The following is a 27,001-nucleotide window of genomic DNA, read 5'->3' on the forward strand; positions in this document are numbered from 1 at the left end:
TAGCAGCATATCTTGATAGCAGTGATAGGATTGGGCTGAGCCAGCATGGATTTACCAAGGGCAAGTCATGCTTGACTAATCTATTGGAGTTTTTCGAGGATGTAACCAGGAAGATAGACGCAGGAGATCCAGTGGATGTGGTGTACCTTGACTTTCAGAAGGCATTTGATAAGGTACCACATAGGAGATTGGTGGGTAAAATCAGAGCTCATGGCATTGGGGGGAGGATATTGATATGGATAGAAAACTGGTTGGCAGATAGAAAGCAAAGGGTAGCAGTGAAGGGGTGTTTCTTGGAATGGCAGGTGGTGACTAGTGGGGTGCCACAGGGGTCGGTATTGGGACCACAGCTGTTTACGATTTACGTCAGTGATTTAGAGGAAAGCATTGTGAATAACATCAGCAAGTTTGCTGATGATACTAAGCTGGATGGCAGTGTGACATGTGATGAGGATGTTAGGAGAATTCAAGGTGACTTGGATAAGCTGGGTGAGTGGGCAGAAACTTCGCAGATGGCGTTTAATGTGAATAAGTGTGAGGTTATTCACTTTGGGAGCAAGAACAGGAAGGCAGATTATTATCTGAACGGTGTGGAGTTAGGTAAGCGAGAAATACAAAGAGATCTAGGAGTACTTGTTCATCAGTCTCTGAAGGTGAATGAGCAAGTGCATCAGGCAGTGAAGAAGGCTAATGGAATGTTGGCCTTTATTACAAAGGGAATTGAGTACAAGAGCAAGGAAATCCTTTTGCATTTGTACAGGGCCCTGGTGAGACCACACCTGGAGTATTGTGTGCAGTTTTGGTCTCCAGGGTTAAGGAAGGACATCCTGGCAGTGGAGGAGGTGCAGCGCAGGTTCACTGGGTTAATTCCTGGGATGTCCGGACTGTCTTACGCAGAGAGGTTAGAGAGACTGGGCTTGTACACGCTGGAATTAAGGAGATTGAGGGGGGATCTGTTTGAGACATATAAGATTATTAAGGGATTGGACAAGATAGAGGCAGGAAATATGTTCCAGTTGCTGGGAGAGTCCAGTACCAGAGGGCATGGTTTAAGAATAAGGGGTAGGTCATTTAGGACAGAGTTGAGGAGGAACTTCTTCTCCCAGAGAGTTATGGAGGTGTGGAATGCACTGCCTCAGAAGGCAGTGGAGGCCAATTCTCTGGATGCTTTCAAGAAGGAGCATAGGTATCTTATGGATAGGGGAATCAAAGGTTATGGAGACAAGGCAGGAACCGGGTATTGATAGTAGATGATCAGCCATGATCTCAGAATGGCGGTGCAGGCTCGAAGGGCCGAATGGTCTACTTCTGCACCTATTGTCTATTGAAGGAAATCATCTTACATCAGCTGTGGTGTAAAAGTTTTTTGATTTAATACCTTGCCTGAAAATAATTATGCAATTGCTAACCCAATTTAAGAATGTAAATATTAGCCATTATCCTCACTAATGACTAAAAGCAAAAGGTAATGGATCAATCATCATTGCAATAGAGAGTTGTTATGGTGACCTGTACGTCTTTCCACTGAGCTTTAACTGATCTTAGATTGAGTAAAACAATAAAAGGATAGAGGTGAAGGGATATTGGTAAAGTGTGAGTAGATATAAATAGAACTGCATTCACATGATAAGGTAAACACAGGGGAACTCCAAAAAATTTGTGTCCATGTTGTATATCGTACATTTAAAATAGAAATTTTATATCGAATCAAAAACATTGAACACTATATTTATGTTCTTAATTTTCTCTCAAGTTTATATGGTTGTTTTGTTAATCCTCTCAGTTTTGTTTCTTTTTCCCCAGGTCATTGCTTTCAGTCAAGAAGAAAGAGAAGTGTGCTCTGATTGAGGAGTTGAAAAACATAGGAAATGGTGTGATATGCCCAGTTTTACGTGGAACTGTGCCATATGGATTAGCATACCATCATAGTGGGCTGACAAATGATGAAAGAAAAGTTTTAGAGCAGGCCTACTCTGCAGGAATACTCTGCTTGCTAACTTGTACATCCACACTTGCTGCTGGTGTTAACCTACCAGCTCGGAGGTCAGTGCCGAATCGTTACTGAACCATCATTCATGGGTTTTCTTCCACCTTAATTGACTAGCAATTTAAGTACTGCATCAGAAACATGTACTGCAGTTCAGCCAGCTGATGCTATGTGAATCAAAGCAGAGAGTTGTTTCCTGGTATTGTGATCGATGACTGGAAGGCAAGGATATTTAATGAAAACTTGGTGTAAAATACTTAACACTGTTTTACCTGGTATTACTTTTAAATTAGCTTATTGTATTTTGATACAAGTTGAATTTTATAGAATCACTATTACAATTGTTATCTGGGTACTTTTATGAACAGCACAGCACAATTATAGCACAAGTACGGCTTATATGCTTTGTTCAACCAATCAAGTCTAAGTTCATCAGTGCAGTTTTCCCATATCAGGGCTTATTGTTGCACCCATAGAAAAAGCAGTTGAATTGCAAAGACGGTGAGAAACAAAACCCTTGAGATGAAGATCTCATTTAACAAAGTGTGATACGAAAGAACCCTGCAGTTAAACTGAAATAAATGGAATTAAGGAGAAACCATTCTTCAGGCTAGAGTTAATAAGAGTTTTAATTAAAACATCTGTTACATGTAGTTATTTTTATTGCTAGCAGTCATTTATGTCCTCAGAAAGCATTAAAGTTGGCTAAAAAGAAGTTTGGAACAGGAATAATGTGCTATCAGGAAAGATCTACTATGTGGGATCTCAAACTAAAATTTGAAGTTCAAAGTAAATTTATTATCAAAGTACATATACAGTATGTCACCATATACAACCCCAAGATCCCTGAGGACCTGACTTCTTCCCACTTACTTTCCAGCCCTAATGAAGAGTCTCTGTCCGAGGCATTGGCTCTCCATTGATGCCTGACGTATGGAGTTCCTCCAGCAATTTGAGTGTGATATTCTGGATTTCCAGCATCTGCAGAATCTCTTCCGTTTACTATAGTGGGAATCTGTACTTTCCTTGACAGAACCTCGTATTATAAGTCAATTCTTATGAATAAATAGAAACACTCTCCCTGTGGCATAAAAACAGAAAACGCTGGAAACCCTCAAATGGTCAAGTGGCGTCAGTAGAAAGAGAAACAGCTAGTGGTTCAGATCAAAGAGTCTTTGTCAGACGAGAGGGCAAAAGAGATAGATGAAGATCCTTTTGGACAGTGGAGGGGGCCTTCAAGGCTGGAATTCTTCATTAGAAATTACAGTATATATAACTCAATGAAAATCAAAAATGCCTTATGGCATTTGGCCAGAAGCAATGCGCACAATATCTACTGAAGGGAGTGAGCTCAGATTTCAGTGCCCAAAGGAACTCTGAAATCCTCATGAAAGATATAAGCCAAAAGGATAGTTCTCTCTATTCATTTTAAATATATCTAATAACTTGGCCTCCAACTGTCCACAGTAGTGAATTCCACAAAGTCACCACCCTCGGGTTAAAGAAGTTCCTCCTTATCTCTTATTCCGAGGCTGTACCGTCTGGTCCTAGACTCTCCCACCAGTGGAAGCGTCCTCTCCACATCCACTCTATCCAAGCCTTTCAATACTCAACAGATTTCAATGAGATCCCCCTTCATCCTTATAAACTCCAAGGAATACAGCTCCCTCCTTACCCAGTACTGTTGGTAATGCCCCAACTAGAGGGTAAGGCTGTGGATACTGAACAGGATATCCCTTTGGTTAGGCACATGCATTTTAGTCGACGAGTCATGTTGCTGAAACTTTGTTCTGTTACTATGCTTGCAGTTACCTATCAGGTGAAGCAAATTCAGCAGTCTTGCCCAACAGCTGCATCATTGATAATATAATCTCCACTGTTGGGAAGAATAAAGAAAATTGGCTTTTGTCTTTGAAATGGAAATTACATTGAAATGAAAGTTTTTTTTAAAAAACATTATATCCAGACTTGGCAATATTTATTTGTGAGGTGTTGGGGAAGAGGTTGCCAATAGGCTGCAATACATGAAATACTCAAACTATCGCTGAGAAAGGGGAAAAAAAGTTTTAGATTGATCTTTTGTTAATACTCCAAATATTCAGACTTTACTTGTGCTTCCTTTTTTTTTTTAACTTCCTAGGGTTATTCTGAGATCTCCTTATGTTGCCAGAGATTTTCTAAAAAGAAATCAGTACAGACAGATGGTTGGGAGAGCTGGCCGAGCTGGTATTGATACAGAAGGAGAAAGTATTCTGATAACACAGGAACAGGATAAGAAGCTGGTGATGTCACTTTTTGCAATAAAATGATTTTTTAATATTATACATGACTGCTGAACTCAATGGGATTACTTCTGATGCTACTTATTATTTTATATAGCTATGTTCTGTTATTAATATCCTGGAAAAAGGTGAAAGTATTCAATATAGTTAAGCCAAAATTTTAGGTCTCACTCATGACAAAGGAAACCCTACTATCCTTGAATATAATACATGGTCTCATCTTCCTTGAAAATAGAGACGATGTGGTGTCAAAAAAGTGGTTGGGATGGGAGCAGCAATAAAATACCTGTTTTCTATATTATATGTATTTATTAATAGTGGACAAAACAGTAGGAAATTGTATATATCAAGTCTGGAAGTTATACTAAATTGGGAGTGGCATGAAGTCACAAAGTGAAAAGGATGAAGCAAAGGGGTAGAATATTGCAGCTGGACTTCAATGAGGGAAAGTGTGAAGGTCTTCATCTTAAATTTGAGAAAGACAAATATTTGTTGTTATTGTGAGTTATGCATTGGAATGGAAATTGGATTGAATCCATTTGCACAATTTGCTCAGAAGTGGTTCACAAGTGGAAAATTAGGCAAGGATGCTAATGGAGTATTTAATGTAAAGGGCCTAGATCTGAAAAGTGAAATACTATTCTTGATTTATAAACTAGCTCTGTAATATTAAAATGAAACTTCCTAATGAATAAAAATATTGATTCTGAAAAAAGGCAGAACTAGTTTCCCTTCTCCAAATTGTTCTTATTATTTTTGTATGCTTGTGATGCCATTAATTACAATACCATGGAGCTATAGTTACCTTATTAAGTGAATTTTGTGTATTTTTGACATAAGGACTATATCAACTTATGGACATCTGTAAAGACAAAAATAATTACCTGAGCACAGCCTAAAATTTTTTATATCATTAGAGTAATTTTTATAACGCCTTTAGAGATATTTAGTTTCAGAGCATTGACAAGCGGAATGTAGAATGGCCATAGCAGTGCAGTACAGTCATTTATTTTAGTAAAAAGTGAGTTTTTTAAAAAATCACAGCACTCACCAGAGCGATTTAGACAGCACTTTCTAAACTGGCAACCATTAATGAAGTCTTCAAATGTTTGAGAAAACTACCATCTTCAAAGTTTTCCTCTAAGTTGTATGGCATCCTGGCTTGAAAATATTATATATCATTTCTTTGCTCTGACTAAATTCTGGAGCCACAACCACCCCACTCTTGCACCAATACCAATGTGCGAGTAACTTCGGGATGAACTGATATGCTTCTCTAAGGTAGCTTGCTGCAATATTTTCATATCCTGGCTAATGATCTTTTTTTAAAAAAACTCAACATATAACAAGTGCAGTAACCAACGTAACTTGAAACTGATTCTGTCCTAATTTTAAAGTCATTATTAAATAAAATAGGGTTACTTGCAGATAGTGCTTGAGATGTTTAATGTGTTAATCTGCATCGAGTTGCATTTTTGAGGGAGTTTTTTCTAAATTCCTTTCTAAAATGTTGCCTGATTGCATTGATTCATAGCAAGTTTTATGTTCAGCCGTATGCAGGTAAGTTTGAGTGGAACTTCTGAATTTAGCACAGTTTTGTGTGAATTGAAATAGATCCAAATGGAAAATTGCCACCTTCCCCACATATCCTGTTCTGCCTGTTAGGCAAGGTGGGAATTAGAATTCTCTGACTAACAAAGATGTCATTTATAAGTTCAGTTCTACATTGACTACATTAAAATTACATTTTACATTTTTTTGTCTACAGGTTACAGACTTGATAAGTAGACCAGTAGAGTGTTGCTACAGCAATCTTATACAAGATGGTGAAAAAGGAATTAAAGATCTGCTGCTATCCCTTATTGGACTAAAGGTACAGTATATAATCACATACAATAAAAATATAATAGTTGATTGGCACTGTTCACTTAAACTACTGGGTCATAACTAATTGGCTGTAATCACAAAAGCACGCATCCATGGTCTAGTACTTCCACAAGTAATCCATGGTGTACAACTCACTTGCTTATCTTCTCCGAAGTTCTTGATCTGCTGTTGTAGTAGGGGTGCTGTAGATCTTGGATTTCACTATTAACATAATGTGAAATATTAGATGTGTTTTAAGGACTTTGGGAATATTTAATTATCTTCTAAAATCTGCTTTTGCTCAGAGCAACTGTCATTGCAGCAGATGATTGTGTAGTATGCTCAAAGAATGCTGAAAGATTAATTATAAAATCATTACAAAAAGGAATTGTAATTGACTGTTGGCAAATAATACAGTAAAGTTGATGTGTATTATTGCCTCAACAGTCATAGAAAAGCTGTAAAGTATTTGAGCAATAACAATGCCATGCAGAGCTGCAAGCATTTATTTCCATTTGTTGGTAACATATTGTTCAGGATTCCTGCAAAAACATGGATATTGTGAACTTGTAGAGTGCAATTTGCCGACTGTGACCAATCTACAGTTCCTTGTGATAACTCCATTTATTTGAATGAAGAAGAATAGCTGTGAGGAAGCAAGGAAATGACTTTTAAATATAACATAATTTAGTTAAATGTATTTTTTTTTAATTTCAAGTGTTCTTTATGTGTTGATTGTGGAGAAAATGTCAACACAGATTTACCTTTTACTTGTTTATATTGTCTTTCCACCTCCACCCCCCGTCTTTTGCAGATTGCTCAGACACTTGATAAAATTGTTGAGTTCATGGAAATCACTTTGCTTGGAGTGCAGAAGCAACACCATTTCAAAGAAAAAAGCTTTTTGGAAGTCATAGAACAAGCTCTTCAGCCTTTGATGGAAAAAGGTTTAATAAAAAGCCGAGTATCAAGGAGTAGTGAAAGTGAAGAGAGAAGCTGTCAACTGGAAATCACAAATCTGGGTCACGCTGCTTACAAAGGTGAGCTAGATACTTACCTTCGTCTGCTGGATTCTTGCTTAATAAAGAGTACATGTATCTTTTGATTGCAGTATTGAAATTAGTGAACTTTCCTTCTGAAGCATTCTTCATATTCTGCACATTTGGGGAACTTCCCACGGGACTGATTTACTAACTGTGTATTAACGGACTAGATCTGTTGAAAGTGTTTCAGTCTCTTTAGTATGTATGTTCAGGAATATTTATTGATATCTTCTAGGGTCAATAGACTTGGCTTACTGTGATACTTTAAACATGGATTTGAAGAAAAGTTTGGAGGGATTGGTGCTTGACAACTACCTTCATTTAATTCACTTGGTAACACCATATGATATGGTTTCCCAATGTTCTCCAGATTGGATGATTTATTTTAGACAGGTAAGATACAGTATGGAGATTTTTCACATCATTCACAGCAACACAAGCACCACGTCAGTGTTTAGCTTGGTGCATACTCTTGGACTCACAGGGCAAAATTGAACAAGTCAGTTATTTGATTATTGATAATGAGAAGCTTGAACTTCATTGGCTGGAACAGAGAAAATTTTGAGAGCATGCATGGATTTTTTTCTGATTTATGAACAATTGAGTGTAAAACTATAATTAGGTTGAGAACATACAATACCATTGTGGAAATAACATCAGGGTCACCAATGTAACATTTTGCAAATAAAACTAAGTGAGGCATTTTATGTTTAATGAAACCTGTAACATATTTTATTAAACTCCGAAACCTAAATACTTAAGCGCGCTAAAAATCTTTATGTAATAATGTCATCATATCAGACCAGCCTCTTAAAGTGAAGCCCAAATTCAATTTCAGTGGTTGTGAATTATGTACATTTTTCCCAATTACACCACCCTACTCTGTAGAGTTCCATTCCACTGTATAAGGTTTCAAAAACTGAGTGAACACCATCGAATACAATGCCACAATGAACTTGTTTAATTTTTATTTCCCTTGAAATTTTCTGTTGATTTACAGTGTACCATTAAGTATCCTTGTAATTAAGTATTATATTATACCTGGTGGGTGCCCTCCAAATTCTGACGTAGGCTTACTTAGCTGTTGCCTCATCATTACTGGCTTGATACCCTGGAATGTGCTATCTAATTCAATGTCATTTATTTTCTGGCACAAGTGTGTCATAAGCAAGTTTGGTACTTCTTGCCTTTGCTATCTTAAATTGCTGTATCCTTCTAGTGAAGACAGTTCCTTTTGCTTTTCGGGATGTGTTTTCATAATTTGTACTTGGTAACAATGAAGAAGTGGTGATGTATACTCAAGTTAGGGTAGAGTGTCATGGGGAGCCCATATATATTTTGTTCATGGGCTAAATAGAGGTCAAGATAAGCCTGGAGCTGCTGATGAAATACAATTGGTAAATGACTGCTGTGCACTTTGTAGATGTTAGACATGTAGCCATGATGTGGTGGAGGGAATGAATGTTAAAGATAGTGGGTGGAGTGCTAATCAAGTGAGCTACTTTGCCCAAGTTTTGCCAAGTTTGAATGTTATTGGGGACACAGCCATCAAGCAAGTGGAAAGTATTCCATTATATTCCTGATTTTCATGTTGTAGTTGGTTTAAAATCATGAAATGAGTTGGTTGCAGCAGACTCCCCAACCTTTGACTTGTTCTTGTAGTCACAGTATTTACATGGCCAGACTAGGAGAGGTTCTTATCAAAGAAGACCCTCTTAGATGTTCATGCTGGGGGACTTAGCAATGGTAATATTGTTGAAAGTTGAGTGAAGATAACTATTCCCTGACAAGGACAGTACAAATGTTACATGCTACTCAATAGCATAATTCTTAAGAATACAAGAACCAGCAGAATGCCAGTTAGTCCTTGCGCCAGCTTTGCCATTCCATAAGATCATAGTTGATTCATTCTTGCCATCAAAACCACTGTTCCTGCTTTGTCCCCATACCTGTTGACTCTGTTGTCATTTTAATGTCTTTCAGTCTCTTGCTGCAGGCATACAGTGACTGCTACATTTCCAAGAACTTGTAAATGTAACCAAACTTTTCATAATCCTGAATGAACAACCTTACTTATGATGGAAGGAACATGATTGATAATGTAGCTGGGGGGAAGTGTGTGAAATATAACACTTCAAGGAGAAAGCCCCTCCCCCTTTGGCAATGTGGAACGATCTTTTCACTGGCTCGCACATTCCAGATTGAGTATATAGCTTTTATATATAAAACTTGCTACTGAAATTGTTAAAATTGATAATTCTCATAACTACACTTGATCCTCATTATGCAATTTCTTTTTCATACACTTCAAGTTACTGAGGTCAATTATAATTGCTTCAGAATTTGTTTTTATTTCTATGTAGAGATTAGAGAAATATTTAAATGTTTACAGTACAAATATGCTGAATATTACTTTTAAGTGTTATGTTTTAATCCTAGTATCATCAGTTGGATGTAATTGAACAAAAGGTCTTCGCCACTGTAGGTGTACCAGAAAGCTTCCTTACAAAGAAGGCATCTGGTCAAGCAGTCAAGAAGGTAAGATCTAGCACAAAATAAACAAAAATACAGCCTTTTATTATTTGTAATTTCTGATCCAAAGTGGATTTTTAGAAGTTTGTGAGGTTTTTCCACATTCTTTCTAATAATCAAACCCTCAGGACGTATTTCTACATAAATGATGCTATATAGGTGAAGTCTTTAATGAAGCACTTTGGGATGTTCTTTTACCATGAAACTTGTTTAGAAAGGTTTGTGTTTAAACTTCTCTGGGGACCTATTTTAGGTGGATCCTCACCAATTAGGTCATGCTGTCTTGCTGTACCATCAGGAAGAAGGTACAAGAGCCTCAGGACTCTCACCACCAGTTTCAGGAATCATTATTGATTTATTGAGTACGATGCAAGAAAACAAATCTTAGAGTTGTATAAGGTGGCATATATGTACTTGGGTAATAAATTTACTTTGAACTTTGAAATTACTTGGGAAGGAGAATATTACTGCACCTATTATGATGCTATTTCTCAAACAGTAAGTTTCATAGTTTATTATTCAGTTAGTTCCCTCATCAATTGGCAGAAAAGCCGCACATACCAGTTGAAACCATTGTGTTGTGTACTATAGTATGATGAAAATTAGACATAGAAAATCTTCACTCAGAGAACAACACGTTCTCTCAATAGTAAGGCCTATATGTCTCTCTCAACTAGCACATCACATTGGTCATTACTTTGACATCTAGCAACTTTATTTACATTTCAAAGTTAATTTAATGACTTTATGGATATGAAAAGTCCTATATATGTAGTTCTTAACTGAAAAAGATCAGAAGGCCATGGAAGAAAGAAAAAGGGGAGGAGTACCAGAGAGGAGATGGGCAGGTAAGGAGATAAGGTGAGGGAGAGAGAGAGAGAGAGAGAGCAAGGGGGAGGTGAATGGTGAAGGGAGGGATGGGTTGGCCGTTACCAGAAGTTTGAGAAATTTACGTTCATGCCATCAGGTTGAAGACAGAATATGTTGCTCCTCCAACCTGAGCGTGGCCTCATTGCAATAGTAGAGGCCAAGATTGACATGTTGGAATGGGAAGTGGAAGTAAAATAGGTGGCCACTGGGAGATCCCATTTGCTCTGGCAGACAGAACATAGGTGTTCCGTGAAGCGGTCTCCCAGACTATGGCGGGTCTCAACAATATACACGAGGCCACACTGGAAGCACCATATACAGCACATAACCCCAGCAGCCTCACAGGTGAAGTGTCACCTCACTTGGAAGAACTGTTTGGGGCTCTGAATGGTAGCGAGAGAGGAGGTGTAATTACATTGAGTATGTGCGGTATTGTGCAAAAATCTTAGGGTGCCTAAGACTTTTGCATAGTACTTTTATGTATTGCACTGTACTACTGCCACAAAAAAAACAGATTTCCTAACATGCATGAGTGATTTCTGAAACGACTCTCTATTGTGGACTGAGAGTGAGTGGGAAGGGGTCAGGAAAAGGGGAATTATGATTGGGAAAGAGGGAAGGAAGAGGAGAGGGAAGAGGAAAGGGAACAGGAAGCACCTTAGAGACATTCTGTAATGATCAATAAACCAATTGTTTGGAATCAAATCATCTGGCTTGGTGTCTCAGGGCTGGGTCTGTCTGCACCAGTGTCACCTCCCTGCCCCTGGCACTTCTTCTCTACCACCTGTTTAACATCCCTCCCATGTCACTTCACCCTCACCATTCTCAACATCCTTTGCTCCTGCCAGATTTACAAACTTGCTCTCCTCTCCACGTTGACAAGTACAATACGGTGCAAAGGTCTGAGGTACCCTAGCTATATATTTGTGCCTAAGTCTTTGGCACAGTACTGTACGTATGTTTGCCAATGAATCCTATTTTATTATTTCAAGCTGTAGTAGATATTCAAATACATTTTTATTTCTTCAGGCTATAAATTGGTTTGTCGTAAGAAGGTTGTACCTGACTTTGGTCCTTTACTCGCTTTTCAAAGAGATGAACATGTGGGCTGTGGCACAGAAGTTTAACCTACCCCGTGGCTTTATTCAGAATTTGTTGAGTTCGGCAGCAGCTTTCTCCTCTAGTGTCCTGCATTTCTGTGAGGTATTTGTAAAATTTGAATTATTTCAGAGCAGTTTCTTCCTGTGGTTGTTAAAGTTCCATAATATACTGAACAATTTTTTAATGGTAAACTACTGTTGAAAACGTATTTACAAAGATTAGTATTTGTAATGTAACTTTATAAGCAACTATTTAAACATAAAATTTGGACATCATCTTGACAGTACTGTTTTTTTTAAGCAATAACTATATAACTATGCTAAGCATATACAGAATAACTTTGCAATGGGGTTTTCTCTTTTATTCCATAGACTAGCTTTGATCTGCATTTCCATATTTTATTACAAAATGGGAGATGACATGAACCACGCCGGTTCTTAGACCAATACCATTTTTTCCTATTTATTTCCCTCCAACCTATTCTATCACACGTACCTTAACCATCTATGCCCGCAGCCTCCACACGTTAGAGGTAATCTACAACAGCAAATTAGCTCAGAGGATGTGTTTGACATGTAGGAAGAAACCAAAGTATCCGGGGGAAATCATATTGTTGTAAGGAGAATGTGGAAACTCCATACAGCAATAAGGTCAGGTCAGAGGTGAACCCAGATTCCTGCAAATGCGGCAAAGCTGGCTCTTCCTGTGTTGTGTCAGTACATTTATTTTTAACCACCATGGTTTTTTTTTGAGGAACTACTTGAAAAACAACATAAAACATTTACAATCAAATTTGCTGTACTTAATCCATAGCACCAGTATTGAAATAATATATTATTGGCTTAGATTAAAGTTCAAACATTTATGAAATATTTTATTACTGGGCATCTCTAGAAATACAGCTCCTTAGCCCCTAGCTAACAGCCACTGGACTCTGTGGCAAGGAAACCACCTCTCTGAGGCTCCATAATTTTAGGTTTATATGACTTTGGTCTTGCTAAACCCCTGAGGCTGGGATATCTTGCCCACCCAAACCCCAGTTTGTGTGAATGCTGTGTGATTTACCGCCCCTCTGCAATCGCCTGTCGGCAAAAAATAACAAATTGTACACTGCATGCAATTATAAAGAATATACATTTGTGAACGTTAACTGAGCTAAGGAATTATTAAAGAAAAGAAAGTAAAAAACAAAAAGGGTCTATTCTAATTAAACAGTCAAATGTGCACACAAGTTGGAGCTCATCTTGGTGTTGTCAGTAACTGCACGCTGAACCCTCAATCTACGTGAAAGCACACACCATCTTCTGAATGTCGCTCAAAATCCATCTCGAGCAAATGGGCTTTCCCACGAGAGTATTGGCCCTTCCTCCTTAAAGCCATTCATCTGCACAAAGCACCTTGTGCAACAGAGATGGCATCCTCAGCCATCTTCTCTCTTGTGTTCTCCCAGTTCCCACCAAAAAAGACCTCCCTCCACCAAATAGAACCTTTTCCCAATTCCACCATCGTGACTGGCTGACACCATATTCCTAAGCTGAACAACAAAGCCCCTTAACTCAGCTCAAACCCAAACAGGCTGAAAGCAGAGCAGGCTGCTCTTACAAAACTGCTAAACTGAAATACCTATAGCATAACAGTAAAAATCTTAATCAGGGCATTACACTCAACCCTTACCTAAAATAGTCATGTCCTCATGACTTTGAAATTTATCAACCCATCATTATTAACACAGTTTTCAAAGGAATTTTGTGATGTCAGGACCTCCAATCCATTTGTAAATGGTAGTGCCATATTTCATTAGGGGGAATAGAAGCAACACTCTTCTCCCAGTGCATCATGGGCCAACCTATCTGGGGGTGTCCTGATTCTTTGAGACCTCCTTATCCCATGTTCAGTTCCTCCAGCTTCAACCACCCTTTGTGACCCTTCCTGTCTACTAGAGGGTGCCCCTCCCTGTCCATCACTCGTGTCTTCCACTCGAGTCCCCCTAACCGAAATTTTAACCGAATTTTACTTCCATCAGTTTAAGCCGGTGTAGCCAAATATGCTGAACCTCCACTAGTGCTAACCAGCGCGATCTCTCTCGGAAGGGGTGTCCTCGGTCGCTTCAATAGTGTGGCAAGTACTCTTGGAGTAACCAAAATCAGACTCGTCAGTAGAAAATGCCTCTTCATGCCCCAACATCTTCTCAGTTGACCTTCTACATTCTGCAGACATTCCGGCAAATTCAGGGTTCCTGGCACTCTAACTACTTCAGGATGTAACGCGACAGGCTTAGACTGGGTTACCACACAGTTCCTCGTTTCTGCTCATCATCCTGCTTAGGAGAAACTTGCACCCTCTCAAAAGCAGCTCTGAACACAAGGTGAATGGACAGGATTTTCAAAAAGTTCTCTCCATTTCTCTCCTTGCACGCTCCCAGGAGCCTTCTCACAACAGTAGTATTTGTTCCCACAAAAATGGAAGCTCCACCCATTTCAACTGGATCCTGGCAGACCAACAGTAGTGTGTCAATAGTCTCAGTTACTCTGACATCTGCTTCCAAAAACTCTAGCTTCAATGACAATTAACTGTCTTAGTACTCATCGGTACTAAGCCCTCAAATCTCAAGGGCACTGAGTGGTGTCAATGATAAATGCGTCAAATACCAGTTGTAAAAGGATCTATAAAGCAAAGTAACTTGAGAACCTGTGTCAAGTATGGTTCTAGCATAAACACCTTCAATCTGTATAGAAACAACAGAGCTTGGTCCCACTAAACCTTCAGGAATAGTGTTTGGTACTTTAGTATTACCCTTGATACACTGATAGGAACGTATCCTCTTTGAAATGTCAGCCCATTCCTTTACTGGGTCCCTTTGTAGTTTTACCTCTTTTCTTCTGTTTGATTAACTGCTGATTTACTTTCCGAAGATTTTGGTGTGTCCTTCACACTCCTGCTTGAAATGTCAATGTTCTCCACGGATGTAACAGAAAACACCGGTCACTCCCCTGGTTGAAGGACCCCACTCAACAGCAGCCCTCTGCTTAGTACATCCCATCAGTGGGTCCGACTCCCTATAGACTTTGTCATGCTTGGTGCCAATATCAACCAGAACACCTCAGCTCACAAATCTTTTCACGAAATCCTGCAAAACCCCCACCTGTGTGGCATTAGAGGTCGTTTCAGCAACAGAGGCTATTACCAAGGACTGTGCCCTGCTGACGGAGATCTCCCACTCCTCCATCGCATTTTCCCCCTCTCTAGCTTCTTTGAGTAACTTGGTAAAAGATGGAGAAGGGTGCATCTTGTGGATCATTTGAATATATAGAGCAATCACGTCATGTGACAGTTCGCCCTTCAAACTTGCTCCATCCTCAAGCAATTTCTCTCAGACAGCTGAGTGCCCCGTTTGTGGCACAAACAGTGCAGCAGCTTCTCCAAACTGAAAATGTAGGCAGACAACTTCTCTCCTTCCTCCTGGAATGTGTGCCTAAGCTTCACCCTGAGATCGGCTGCACTTCCAGCAGTGCCAAAAGCATCTTCCAGAACTTGCAGATAATCAGCTGACGTGGCTAATGGATTTTCTGCCTTGAGGAACCTCACTATATCAGCCACCAGCCCCTTTAAGCTCTCTACCGGTCTCAGTTTTTTCATAATATCTGAGCACCGCCATTCACCCAGTAACTGAGATGTCTGCTCAGCCCAAGGCTCGTATTTTTCTTCCGCATCAGGTGTGATCTTGACCCTAGAGAACACTCCCAGCCTACAATAATTGTGGCTCTCCACAGGTATACTTCTGCATTTATCAACCAGTGATGTAATAGCCAAAATGAGCTCAGAATTTAAATCAACAACTGAAGGACTCATTGGACCTATCACATCAGACAACTCCTTCCTCTCACTCCGCAGAAATGAGAGTAATTTTCCTTTAAAGTCTCCGCCCTCAGCTTAGGGAAACTTGACTTTCAATTCAGCAGCTTTGCCTACACACCCCTCTTCTCTGAAAGTATGGACAGCCCTTGCTTGGCCCTGCCTGTCCTGGGACCCCATTAGTAACAGGCAGATCGACTGCCATCACGACATCACAAGTCTGAACTAAACCCATACTTTGCCCACTGTTTGGTCAAAGTGCCTCTCCATGATCGTAAGTTTCCTTAATGCTTTAACCCAGCGGTCCCCAACCACCGGACCGGTACCAGGCCGAAAAGCATGTGCTACTGGGCCGCGAGGAAATGATATGAGTCAGCTGCACCTTTTCCTCATTCCCTGTCACGCACTGTTGAACTTAAACATAGCGTTGCCAACTGTCCTGTATTTGCTGGGACATCCTGTATATTGGGCTAGATTGGTTTGTCCCATACAGGACCGCCCTTGTCCCGTATTTCCCTCGGTAAGGTAGAGCGTTCCTATGAAACCTTTCGTGCCAAAATGGCGTAAAGCGAAGAAGCAATTACCATTAATTTATATGGGAAAAATTTTTGAGCGTTCCCAGACCCAAAAAATAACCTACCAAATCATACCAAATAACACATAAAACCTAAAATAACACTAACATGCAGTAAAAGCAGGAATGATATGATAAATACACAGTCTATATAAAGTAGAAATAATGTATGTACAGTATAGTTGGGAAGATTAAGCCAAAACTGATTTGTGGAGAAAAAAATTGGCACATACGCGCATGCGCACGTCACGCATGCGCACATAGGTGCCCGCGCAAGGCTTCATGGTAGTCTTTCTTGTGGTAAACACAAGTGTCCCGGGATTTGACTGCTACTTTTGTCCCTTATTTGGGAGTGAGAAAGTTGGCAACCCTAACTGTAAAAGACATGTTGAGGTGAGTTTAACCCTACTTGAACACCACCCCACCTTCCGGTCGGCCAGTCTGCAGGAATATTGTCAATATTAAACTGGTCTGCTTGCAAAAAAGGTTGGGGACCCCTGGTTTAACGGAATTTAAAACCTTAGTCACCAATTCATCTGGGTTGTGGATATCCACCCCACTCAGAACACAGGCATTAGTTATGGGGAATTTCTTTGAATTGCACCAATGCATAATCCCTGCAGCATTCATGACCACTTATCCTATTCACATTCCCGGACAATAGTTTAACACAAGCTTAAACATAAAACCCCTTAATCAATTCTTAGGGCAATCACACAGCATTCAATGAATTCAATCCAGGATGATAATCTCCAATGAAACCCTTTATTACTGGGTGTCTCTGAAAATGCAGCTCGTTAGCCCCAAGCTAACAGCCACTGGACTCCGCAACAAGGAAACCACCTTTTTCAGGCTCTGTAATTCTAGGATGTATATTTGGTCCTGCCAAGCCCATGAGGTTGGGATGTCTCCTTCACCCAAACCCCAGTTTGTGTGAATGCTGTGTGATTTATTGCCTGTTGGCAAGAAATAACAAATAGTACGCTGTATACAATTATAAAGGAAATATATTTATGAACGTTAACTTAATCAAAGAGTTATTAAAGAAAAGAAAGAAAAAAACAAAAAGGGCCCATTATAATTAAGCAGTCAACTGTGTACATAATTTGGAGCTCATCTTGAAGTTGTTGGTAACTCACACGCTGGACCCTCGGACTGCATGAAAAAACACACCACCTTCCGAATGTCGCTCGAAATCCATCTCAAACAAATGAGCTCTCCCACGGGAATATTGGTCCATCCTCCTCAAAGCCATTCATCTGCACAAAGCACCTTGTGTATCCTCAGCCATCTTCCCTCCTCTGTTCTTCCAGCTCCCGTGAAAAAGATCTCCACCTACACCAGTGTCCTCTAGACACCTTCTCCCAATTCCACCATTGTGATTGGCTGGCAGCACATTCCTAAGTTGAACAACAAAGCCCCTTATCTCAGCTCAAACCCAAACAGGTTGAAAGCAGAGCAGACTACTCTTACAGAACTGCTAAAATGAAATACCTACAGCATAACAGTAAAAATCTTAACCAGGGTGTTATATTTAATTTAATTGGATCCGCTACTGTTTTATCATCTATAGGAATTAGAGGAATTCTGGGCATATCGAGCTCTCTTTACAGATCTGACTCAGAAACTATCATACTGTGTGAAACCGGAACTTATTCCTCTTATGGAAGTATCAGGTGTCCGAGAGGTTTGTAAATTGGATTTTTATTCTCTTTATAAAATGCTGCTATTCCTTACAAGAACAATATAAGGTTTTACAGCATTAGGATGTAAAGAAGGAAAATGCAACTCATGCAGATTTGGGTTACTCCGTTTGAGGGATGAGATTTAAAAAATATTGGACGAGTAGTTTAGAAGAAGAAAAAATGCATAGTGTAAGCTTTCTCCACTGCTTAACCATTGTTTGAAATCTATGAATGACCAGAGATTTAACTGTGCTGCCCAAAATCACAATCTAGGTGCAAGGAAGTACTGTGAAAGTCTGTTAATCTGGCATTCAGTTTTTCAGGAATGCTGTTGGTTTGCAGTCTGGGTCACTTGTTCATCTGGAAATATGAGCTGGGAGTCCAGAGTGAAACAATGCGCAATGTGTTTTCCAGTGTGCAGCCAGGGTCTAGATTGTGCAGACAAAGTCAGGGTGGGAACAGCAGATATAGTACGGAAACAGATTCTTCAGCCTAACTGGTCCACACCAACCAAGATTCCCACCTAAGCACATCCTGTTTGCCTGCGTTTGGCCAAAATTTCTATAAATATTTTCTCTCCGTGTACCTGTCCAAGTACCTTTTAAATGTTAGTATATCTGCCTCAACCAATTCCTGTGACAGCTCATTCCATATACTGACCAATCTCTTGGTGTCATAGAAAAGTACAGCACCGAAACAAGCCCTTCAGCCCATCTATCCTGTGCCGAAGCACTTAAACTACCTACTCCTGTCGACCTGTACCAGGACCATAGTCCTCCATACCCCTCCCATCCTATCTAAACTTAAATGTTGAAATCGAGCTTATGCTGTCAGCTTGTTCTGCACTCTCACAATGCTTTGAGTGAAGAAGTTTCCCCTCATGTTCCTCTTAAACCTTTCACCTTTAACCCATGACCTCTGGTTGTAGTCCCACCCAATCTCAGTGGGAAAAGCCTGCTTCAATTTATCCTATCTAAATGAATCTGAGTCTGAGGACTCAGTCGGTCAGAGTCGACCATGGATGCTGTGTCCTGGCTGTCTCAATACGCAAGCCTGGGCAGTGTGCAAGCTGTTGCCCATGTAGCAAGCACCCCCTCTCCACGCATCTGATGAACCAAAAGGAATGGCAGAGACCGATACAGTTTAGTACCAGAAGCGTCACAGGAGTTGCCAGTCAGCATTGATCTCAGTGTAGGACTACCTTAGGGACTCCAGCTATAGCCACAAGGCAGCAGAGGTTTGAGATCAGAGTTTTCCTTCTCCTCGATGAGCTGCCCACCATAGCTGCCAAGCCCCATCTGCCCAAAGCGACTGGTTTTAAGGCGCCAGTAACCATGGTTCCTCCGGGCTTAGTAACTAAGCCACATGTGAAAGCCATGAGCTGGGCCTGGTTGTCAGAGGCTATTTGAGCCGCACGCCATCGGGAGCATTTAGTAAGTAGTGGGAGCTTGTCCCCATTACCACCCCTAGCTATAAAAGTTTTAAGCAACCATCCTATCTATACCCCTCATAATTTTGTATACCTCTATCAAGTCTCCCCTCAATCTTTTACGTTCCAAGGAATAAGGATTCAATCTTTCAATCAATTCTTCAACCAATTGACCTATTCAGTCTTTCCTTGTAACTCAAGTCCTCCAGTCCTGCAACATCCTTGTAAATTTTCTCTGTACTCTTTTGACCTTATTTACATCTTTCCTGTAGGGAGGTGACCAAAACTGCACACAATACTCCAAATTTGGCCTTACCAACGTCTTGTACAACTTCAGTATAACATCCCATCTCCTGTACTCAATACTTCGATTTATGAAGGCCAATGTGCCAAAAGCTTTCTTCACAACTCTATCTACCTCTGATGCCACTTTCAATGGGTTAGGGACCTGTATTCCCAGATCCCTTTGTTCGACATTACTCCTCAGTTCCTGGTTGGTCCTACATAAGTACAACACCTCACATTTGTCTGTATTAAATTCCACCTGCCATTTTTCTGCCCATTTTTCCAGCTGGTCCAGATCCTACTGCAAGTTCTGATTGTCTTCCTTGCTGTCCACTACACCCACAATCTTGGTGTTAGCCGTAAATTTGCTGATCCAGTTCACCACATAACATCCAGATCATTGGTATAGATGACAAACAACCCCGATCCCTGTGGCACTGTACCAGCCACAGGCCTCAAGTCAGAGAGCAACCATCTACTGCCACTCTCTGGCTTCTCCCACACAGCCAATATCTAATCCACTTTACTACCTTACATTGAATGCCGAGGGACTGAAACTGCCCACACCAAACTTCTTCAACTGTCTGGGGTGAAAGAGCACTGTTGTGCCTTTTTCACCACACAGCCGACATGTACAGACCACGTGAGATCCTCAGTGATGTTTATGCCGAGGAACTTTAAGCTGATCATACTCTCAACCGCAGATCGATTGATGTCAATAGGGGCTAGCCTTTCGCTGGTTGTGAACCTGTAGTTCACAACCAGCACAACTTACTCGAAAAACTCTGAAATTGATTAGACATGACCTACCACACACAAAGCCATGCTGACTATCCGTAATCGGTCCATGTCCATCCAAATACTCATATATCCGGTCCCTTACAATTCTTTCCAATAACTTTCCCACTACTGATGTCAGGCTCACTGGCCTATAATTTCCTGGATAATATTTGGAGCCTTTCTAAAACAGCAGAATAGCATTTGACATCCTCCAATCCTCTGATACCCCATCTGTCACTAAAGATGATTTAAATATCTCTTAGGGCCCTGGCAATATTTGCGCTTGCCTCCCACATGGTCCGAGGGAACACCTTGTCAGGGCCTGGGGATTTATCCCCCTACTTTGCCTCAAGACAGCAAGCACCTCCTCATAGGGTCCATGAAGTTGATGCTGCTTTGCCTCACTTCTATAGGCTGTGTATCTCCTGAGTAAATACAGGTGCAGAAAAAAATCTCTTTAAGATCTCTCCATCTCTTTGGCTGCACGCATGGATTACTATTCTGTTTTTCCAGAAGACCAATATTGTCCCTTGAAATCCTTTTGCCTTTAGCATATCAGTAGAATCCCTTAGGATTCTCCTTCAGCTGATCTGCTAGGGCAACCTCAGGCCTTCTTTTAGCCCTGCTGATTTCTTAAGTGTTCTTGTGCATTTCTTATACTCCATAAGTACCTCATTTGTTCCTATCTACTATGCACCTCCCCTTTTTTTTCTTAACCAGGGCTTCAATATCTCTTGAAAACCAAGGTTCCCTAAACCTGGCTATCTTTACCTTTTATTCTGATAGACACATACAAGCTTTGTACTCTCAAAAGTTCACTTTTGAAGGTGTCCCATTTACCAAGTACACCTTTGCCAGAAAACAGCCTGTCCCAATCTATACTTGACAGATCCTTTCTGAGGCCATCAAAATTGGCTTTTCTCAAATTTAGAATCCTAACCTGCGAACCAGACCTATCTTTTCCCATATTTGAAACTAATGGCGTTATGATGACCAGGTGCAAAGTGTTTCCCTACACAAACTTCTGTCACCTGCCCTGTTTCATTCCCTAATAGCAGTTCAAGTATCACAATGTCTGTTGTCCCTCAGGTTGCCTTTAGATCTCTGACCTCTCAACTTAAACCTATGCCCACTAGTTCTTGATTCACTAACCCCTAGAAAAAGACAGAGTATTGAACCTATGTCTGCTCTTCATAATTTCATACACCTCTAAAAGATCACCCCTCATTTTCTAACACTCCAACATAGTAAGTCCCAACCTACTGAATCCCTCCATAAGTCAGTCCATCAGGTCTTGGCAATATCCTTGTAATTTTTTTCTACACTCTTACTAGCTTAATGACATCTTTCCTATAGCAGGGTGAACAAAATTAAACACACCATTTCAAATGCAGCCTCAATAATGTCTTACACAACTGCAATATAACAACCCAACTTCTATACCTAATCAACACACAAAGGCTGGAGAAACTCAGCAGGCCAAGCAGCATGTATGGAAAAGAGTATAGTCAACATTTCGGGCCTGAAACATCGACTATACTCTATTACATAGATGCTGCCTGGCTTGCTGACTTCCTCCGGCATTTTGTGTGTTTTGCTTGGATTTCTAGCATCTGCAGATTTTCTGTTGTTCTCTACCTAATGTTTTGATTGATGAAGACCATTGTGCCAAAAGCCTCTTTCACTATCCTGTATACTTGTTACGTCACTTTCAGCAAACCATGTACTTTTCTCTGATTTATAGCACTCCCCGGGGCCCTATAATTCACTGTAGAAGTCCTAACCTAATTTGTCTTTCCATAATGCAACAATTTACACTTATCCAAATTAAACTCCATTTGCCATTCCTTGGCTCACTTACTACCCAGTTCATGAAGGTCCCTCTGTAATTCCTGATGATTATCGTCACTGCCAGCAGTGCTACCTATTTTAGTGTTACCTCCTAACAAATCCAGGGTTCAGGGTGCTTGTATATTTCCTGTTCTCATTAATCTCACTGAATTCACTTAAAATTATACCAGTGTGTAAAATGTAAAACAAAAGTGGAATAAAAGTGTATTTTGGATATTAATAAGAGTAACATCCAGGATTCCCTAAAATCTGTTAGTTCAGCACCAAAGCCTCAACGATGCTAGTTTATCAGAGTTTTAATGTAATGGAGGGTTGAGTTAAAATGAAACCAAGAACAAAATAGCACTTCAGATCAATACATCCCCATGAACTTTGATAGTTACATAAAATTTCAATTGAACTGTGCTCAAAACAATGACTTTGTTCAGTACTGATTTAACCTTTACAATCTTTTATAATTTTTTAACATTTCCTTTAGTTACTTATTTGCATCTCCTTTAAGTTTGATATCCCTTTAGGAACATTTCTGACTGTTGTATACTGCTTTGGTCTGCAGGCTCGAGCTCGACAGTTATACAATGCTGGTTATAAGTCTTTATCGTATCTGGCTAATGTAAGCCCTGAAACACTGGTCAAATCAGTTGAACATATGTCCAGACGCCAAGCTAATCAAATAGTTTCTTCTGCTAAGGTAAGGAACATTTACTGGATTTTTCTTAACTGCAATGCTGGAAGCCTGAAATAAGATAGAAAATGTTGGAAATGCTCAGCAGGTCAGACAGCATCTGTGAAAGAGAAGCAGTTAATGGTTCACGTTGAAGACCTTCTGTCATACTCTTGGACCTGAAATATTAATCGTTTTTTTCTTTCCAAAGTTGCTGACCAACTTAATGAGTGCTTTGAGCATTTTCTGTTTTCATTACTGGCATAAATTATTGTTTGGACTACATTGATAATGTAGCGAGTAGAGTACGTTTGTTGCTTCTCAGCTGGATATTATTAGCTGAATTTTAAGTCCATTGTTACCCTGAAGGAATTCCATAATGACTGACAAATAGGTCCCGATCATGAGTAAAACTGCTAATTATACAACATTTGACATATGGAGTTGGCATTGCATCATAGATTTAAATATTGCTGTAGTTTTCTACCATGCCTGTAAAGCACATGATGACATGTTGAACTTGTGAAAGGAACTACCTTTTTTGAGAATCCTGTGATGCTGCTGCAAATAAATTTTCATTGCACCTGGGCATACAACCACATGTGTATGACAATAAACTTTGACTTACAGTTGGCAGATGTGTGTACCTAGTTCTCCCATACTAATATGCTGAGGTTATATATAACCAAACGCACCAAGTGCATCTTCACATTGACTCTCAGTCTGTTTTTGGTTTATGCAGGGCTGCTCTGCAAGTGGAATGATTATTTCTCATTTCTTTCTTAATCTCAGAAATGGATGATTAAATAACTTAATTTCTTTCCTCTCATTCTCTGAGAAGACAATGACCAGTAGTTGCATACACTTGCTGATTTATACAGTCTAAGACAACAATTTCTTGATCCCTGCAAAACTGGAACAACCAAATCAAGGTGATCTTAGGCTTTCGGTTGTAGGTGTATATTGTTCATGAAGTCCTACCAGAATAAAATATTCATAAAATGATGCAGGAATAAATCCCAAATGAATCTGTAAATCCTGGTCTTGCCACCAATGCATGCATCCCATAAATGAATATTAAAAAAATTGGAGAAATGATATCTAACGTCCTTACACTTTTTGTTAAATGTGATTCACTCCCAAACAATGTTGCACTCTACTCTACCCTCGATTGATTTCCATCCCAAAAGCATAATGTACATCTGTTTTCTGAACTGTAAACATGGTATTTCGAGTTGCATTTAATTAAAGGAGAAGTATTTTATTGCCACATTAGGAAATTATCTGATTATGCAAGAAGAATTCGAAAATGTCATAATTTTCACACTGTATGATGTGAGAATATAGACTACCAAGAGTAGTCATTGATTGCACATCAATGTCTGACTTTTCTCTTTACATAATGCAGACTGGTTCATGTTTCCAGCTTTATCTGTTTTTATTTTAAAATTACACTGATTTCTTCTCCGTTTATAGATGCTGCTAAATGAAAAAGCAGAAGCTTTACTAGAAGAAGTAGAAGAGCTAATGAGACGACCCATTGACTTACTATAAGAGGGTGTACCTAATGGATTTTGCCATCAATTTACCAATCTGCAACTACTGTTATTCACAATTGCTAATGAACAAAGAGATGTAATCTGTACTGCACATGCAACTGCAACACATTCTTGAACTAAGTGGGGTTTTAGCTTATTTTGTTATATTTTTAGACTCAGTAGAAAAGTTGTCCAAGTATGCAAAAACTGCCTCTGTCTAAACTACAATGTATATAGTTGTTCATGTAGAAAGAATGGAGTAACTTCAAAATTGTGCCATTATTCAAACTTGTGTTCATACCTTTTTTATAAAAGTACATAAAGCAAGTGCAATAAAATATTAGAAACTTATATTGCTTATATGCTTTTGAGTGGTTCTGGGGAGTGGGATTCCGAGGGAGAAAATGCATGTGTGTTATTGAAGTGAATGATTCTGACATTTGGACACTGACCTAATGCTTCCAGGGTGGATGATGTATTTTTACATTCACACAAGATAGTGCTAGGTTAATTGATTATTTTTAATCAATATATAGATATGACCTTCAAAAATAATCAAGTAGGTTAAATAAAGAGCAGAAATGAAATTATGAAAATAGATTAATTGCCATTATTTTGGTAGTTTTGTCCATTGAAAAAAGTAAACCAATTTGATTCTCCTGTGATAGACAACCATTCACTACTTTCCCTAATACTTGTTCCCCATGCCTTGTGCATTTTGTAACATTTCATTGTTTATTCCTTGCTTTCCCACTTCTCCCAATATTTCCACATGCAGCCGTCTCCATGTTCCCACTCTCACCACTTCACAAAACTGCTAACTCATCCAGTGCATCTCACCCTTCATAAACTTCCTTCCTACCATTACTACGCAAGTAAAATTAACTCCACACTCGTTTGTAGGTAGGCTTCAAACTGACAAGTGCAACTCCTACAATACTGTAGGATCACACATCAAAGTTGCTGGTGAACGCAGCAGGCCAGGCAGCATCTCTAGGAAGAGGTGCAGTCGACGTTTCAGGCCGAGACCCTTCGTCAGGACTAACTGAAGGAAGAGTGAGTAAGGGATTTGAAAGTTGGAGGGGGAGGGGGAGATCCAAAATGATAGAAGACAGGAGGGGGAGGGATGGAGCCAAGAGCTGGACAGGTGATAGGCAAAAGGGATACGAGAGGATCATGGGACGGGAGGTCCGGGAAGAAAGACAGTGGGGGGGGAGGACCCAGAGGATGGGCAAGGGGTATATTCAGAGGGACAGAGGGAGAAAAAGGAGAGTGAGAGAAAGAATGTATAAAAATAAGTAACAGATGGGGTACGAAGGGGAGGTGGGGCATTAGCGGAAGTTAGAGAAGTGGATGTTCATGCCATCAGGTTGGAGGCTACCCAGACGGAATATAAGGTGTTGTTCCTCCAACCTGAGTGTGGCTTCATCTTTACAGTACAGGAGGCCGTGGATAATTGAATACTGTAGGATAATTGTTTTGAATTTATTACCGTAATCATGGATGTGGGTAACGTAAGACTATTGCCAACTGTAACATTCTGAGTAAAGGTGGTGGTAGGAAAATGACAGACATGAGAGTAAATACAGGTAGATGAGTCAAGGAGTGGATTGATGGGGTTATTTTGAGAGCTGACATGGACTCAATGGGCTAAATGGGCTCTAATGTTGTAACACGATATAAATAATTCAATGGCCTAAATACTATACAGGATAAAGATAATATCCAACTACTCAATTTAATCAACATCAAAAGAGATTTGCTGTAAGTTCTTAAGTAGTTTCATTTTGCTTTAACCATTTAGTAACTTCAACTTTTGATTGTTGGAATGTCAGAATATTTATTCATTTTGAACTAGAAAACCCCTAATTAAGCTCTGCAGTTTAATGATGCTGGGTGATCCCGCTGAAGTAATCTGTTTTATAGCCCATTTCCCAGTTCTAAACACCCTGGGAAAATGCCTTCACCCAACTCAGAGAATATGCACTGTGAAGTCATTCTGAACAGTTTTTCTTCTTGGCCTCCACAACCTAATTCTGCCTGATGCTTTCAGAATGAAATCCATTGGTGCTGTTTTCTTAATTTGTTTACAGTATTTGCCACTGAAGCTCATGAAAATGCATCTGATTTTTTTCTTTCTATTAGTTACGGTTTTAGGAACGGCTTTTTCCCCCTTCACCGTCAGATTTCTGAACAGTCCATGAACACTATCTCTGCAAGGGATGCCTACCCTGAAGAAGTTTAAATCTTCTCTTCGAGTGTTCAGTGAAATCCTCTCTCACTTCTCCTCTTTTGTGATCTCTACTGCCCTCTGACTCTTCAATAATATACGCTCCCAGATTTGCTACCACAGCCACTTATCCTTTTGAGAACTTGTCTTCGCCGCCATCTTGTTCTACATGTCTTCCAGCTCCGTTTTCAGGCCTCCTGGTTTGAACCCACTGAGGATCCCAGGTACTTGTTTTTGATTGACTGCTTCCCTTGCTGCTTCTCCCTCCGAATTTTGCGTGCCAACCATCACTGCAATGCAAGATACCTGTGAGCCCTGTCTCAGTCTCTGCCACAGCTCCCCGCCTCTCTCTTCTCCATCTGCCATAGACCTCTCCGACATTTAGTCCTTTGCTGGATCCACACCTTCAACTGCCAGTTCTTTGCGTTCCTC

The 27,001-nt window shown here is 39.9% G+C and overlaps 1 protein-coding gene across 4 annotated transcripts in view; it reads left to right on the forward strand.

The window, feature by feature from the left end:
* Positions 1-24,760, forward strand: part of helq (helicase, POLQ like) — a 44,481-nt gene extending 19,721 nt beyond the window's left edge. Inside the window, exons 9-18 of one of the 4 annotated variants that reach the window (XM_072256331.1) lie at positions 1,804-2,043; positions 4,128-4,269; positions 6,038-6,142; positions 6,950-7,175; positions 7,414-7,571; positions 9,618-9,716; positions 11,610-11,783; positions 17,681-17,794; positions 22,694-22,828; positions 24,278-24,760. In XM_072256331.1, coding sequence (XP_072112432.1) covers positions 1,804-2,043; positions 4,128-4,269; positions 6,038-6,142; positions 6,950-7,175; positions 7,414-7,571; positions 9,618-9,716; positions 11,610-11,783; positions 17,681-17,794; positions 22,694-22,828; positions 24,278-24,355 — 1,471 coding nt within the window. In that variant the 3' untranslated portion in view covers positions 24,356-24,760. Of the gene's footprint in view, positions 1-1,803; positions 2,044-4,127; positions 4,270-6,037; positions 6,143-6,949; positions 7,176-7,413; positions 7,572-9,161; positions 9,461-9,617; positions 9,717-11,609; positions 11,784-17,680; positions 17,795-22,693; positions 22,829-24,277 lie in introns of those variants that run through there. The other 3 variants (XM_072256333.1, XR_011885778.1, XM_072256332.1) reach the window with 3 other exon arrangements.
* The last annotated feature ends 2,241 nt before the right edge of the window (positions 24,761-27,001 follow it).

The sequence above is a fragment of the Mobula birostris genome, chromosome 4 (assembly GCF_030028105.1).
Source record: "Mobula birostris isolate sMobBir1 chromosome 4, sMobBir1.hap1, whole genome shotgun sequence".
In the NCBI taxonomy this organism is placed as follows: Eukaryota; Metazoa; Chordata; class Chondrichthyes; order Myliobatiformes; family Myliobatidae; genus Mobula; species Mobula birostris.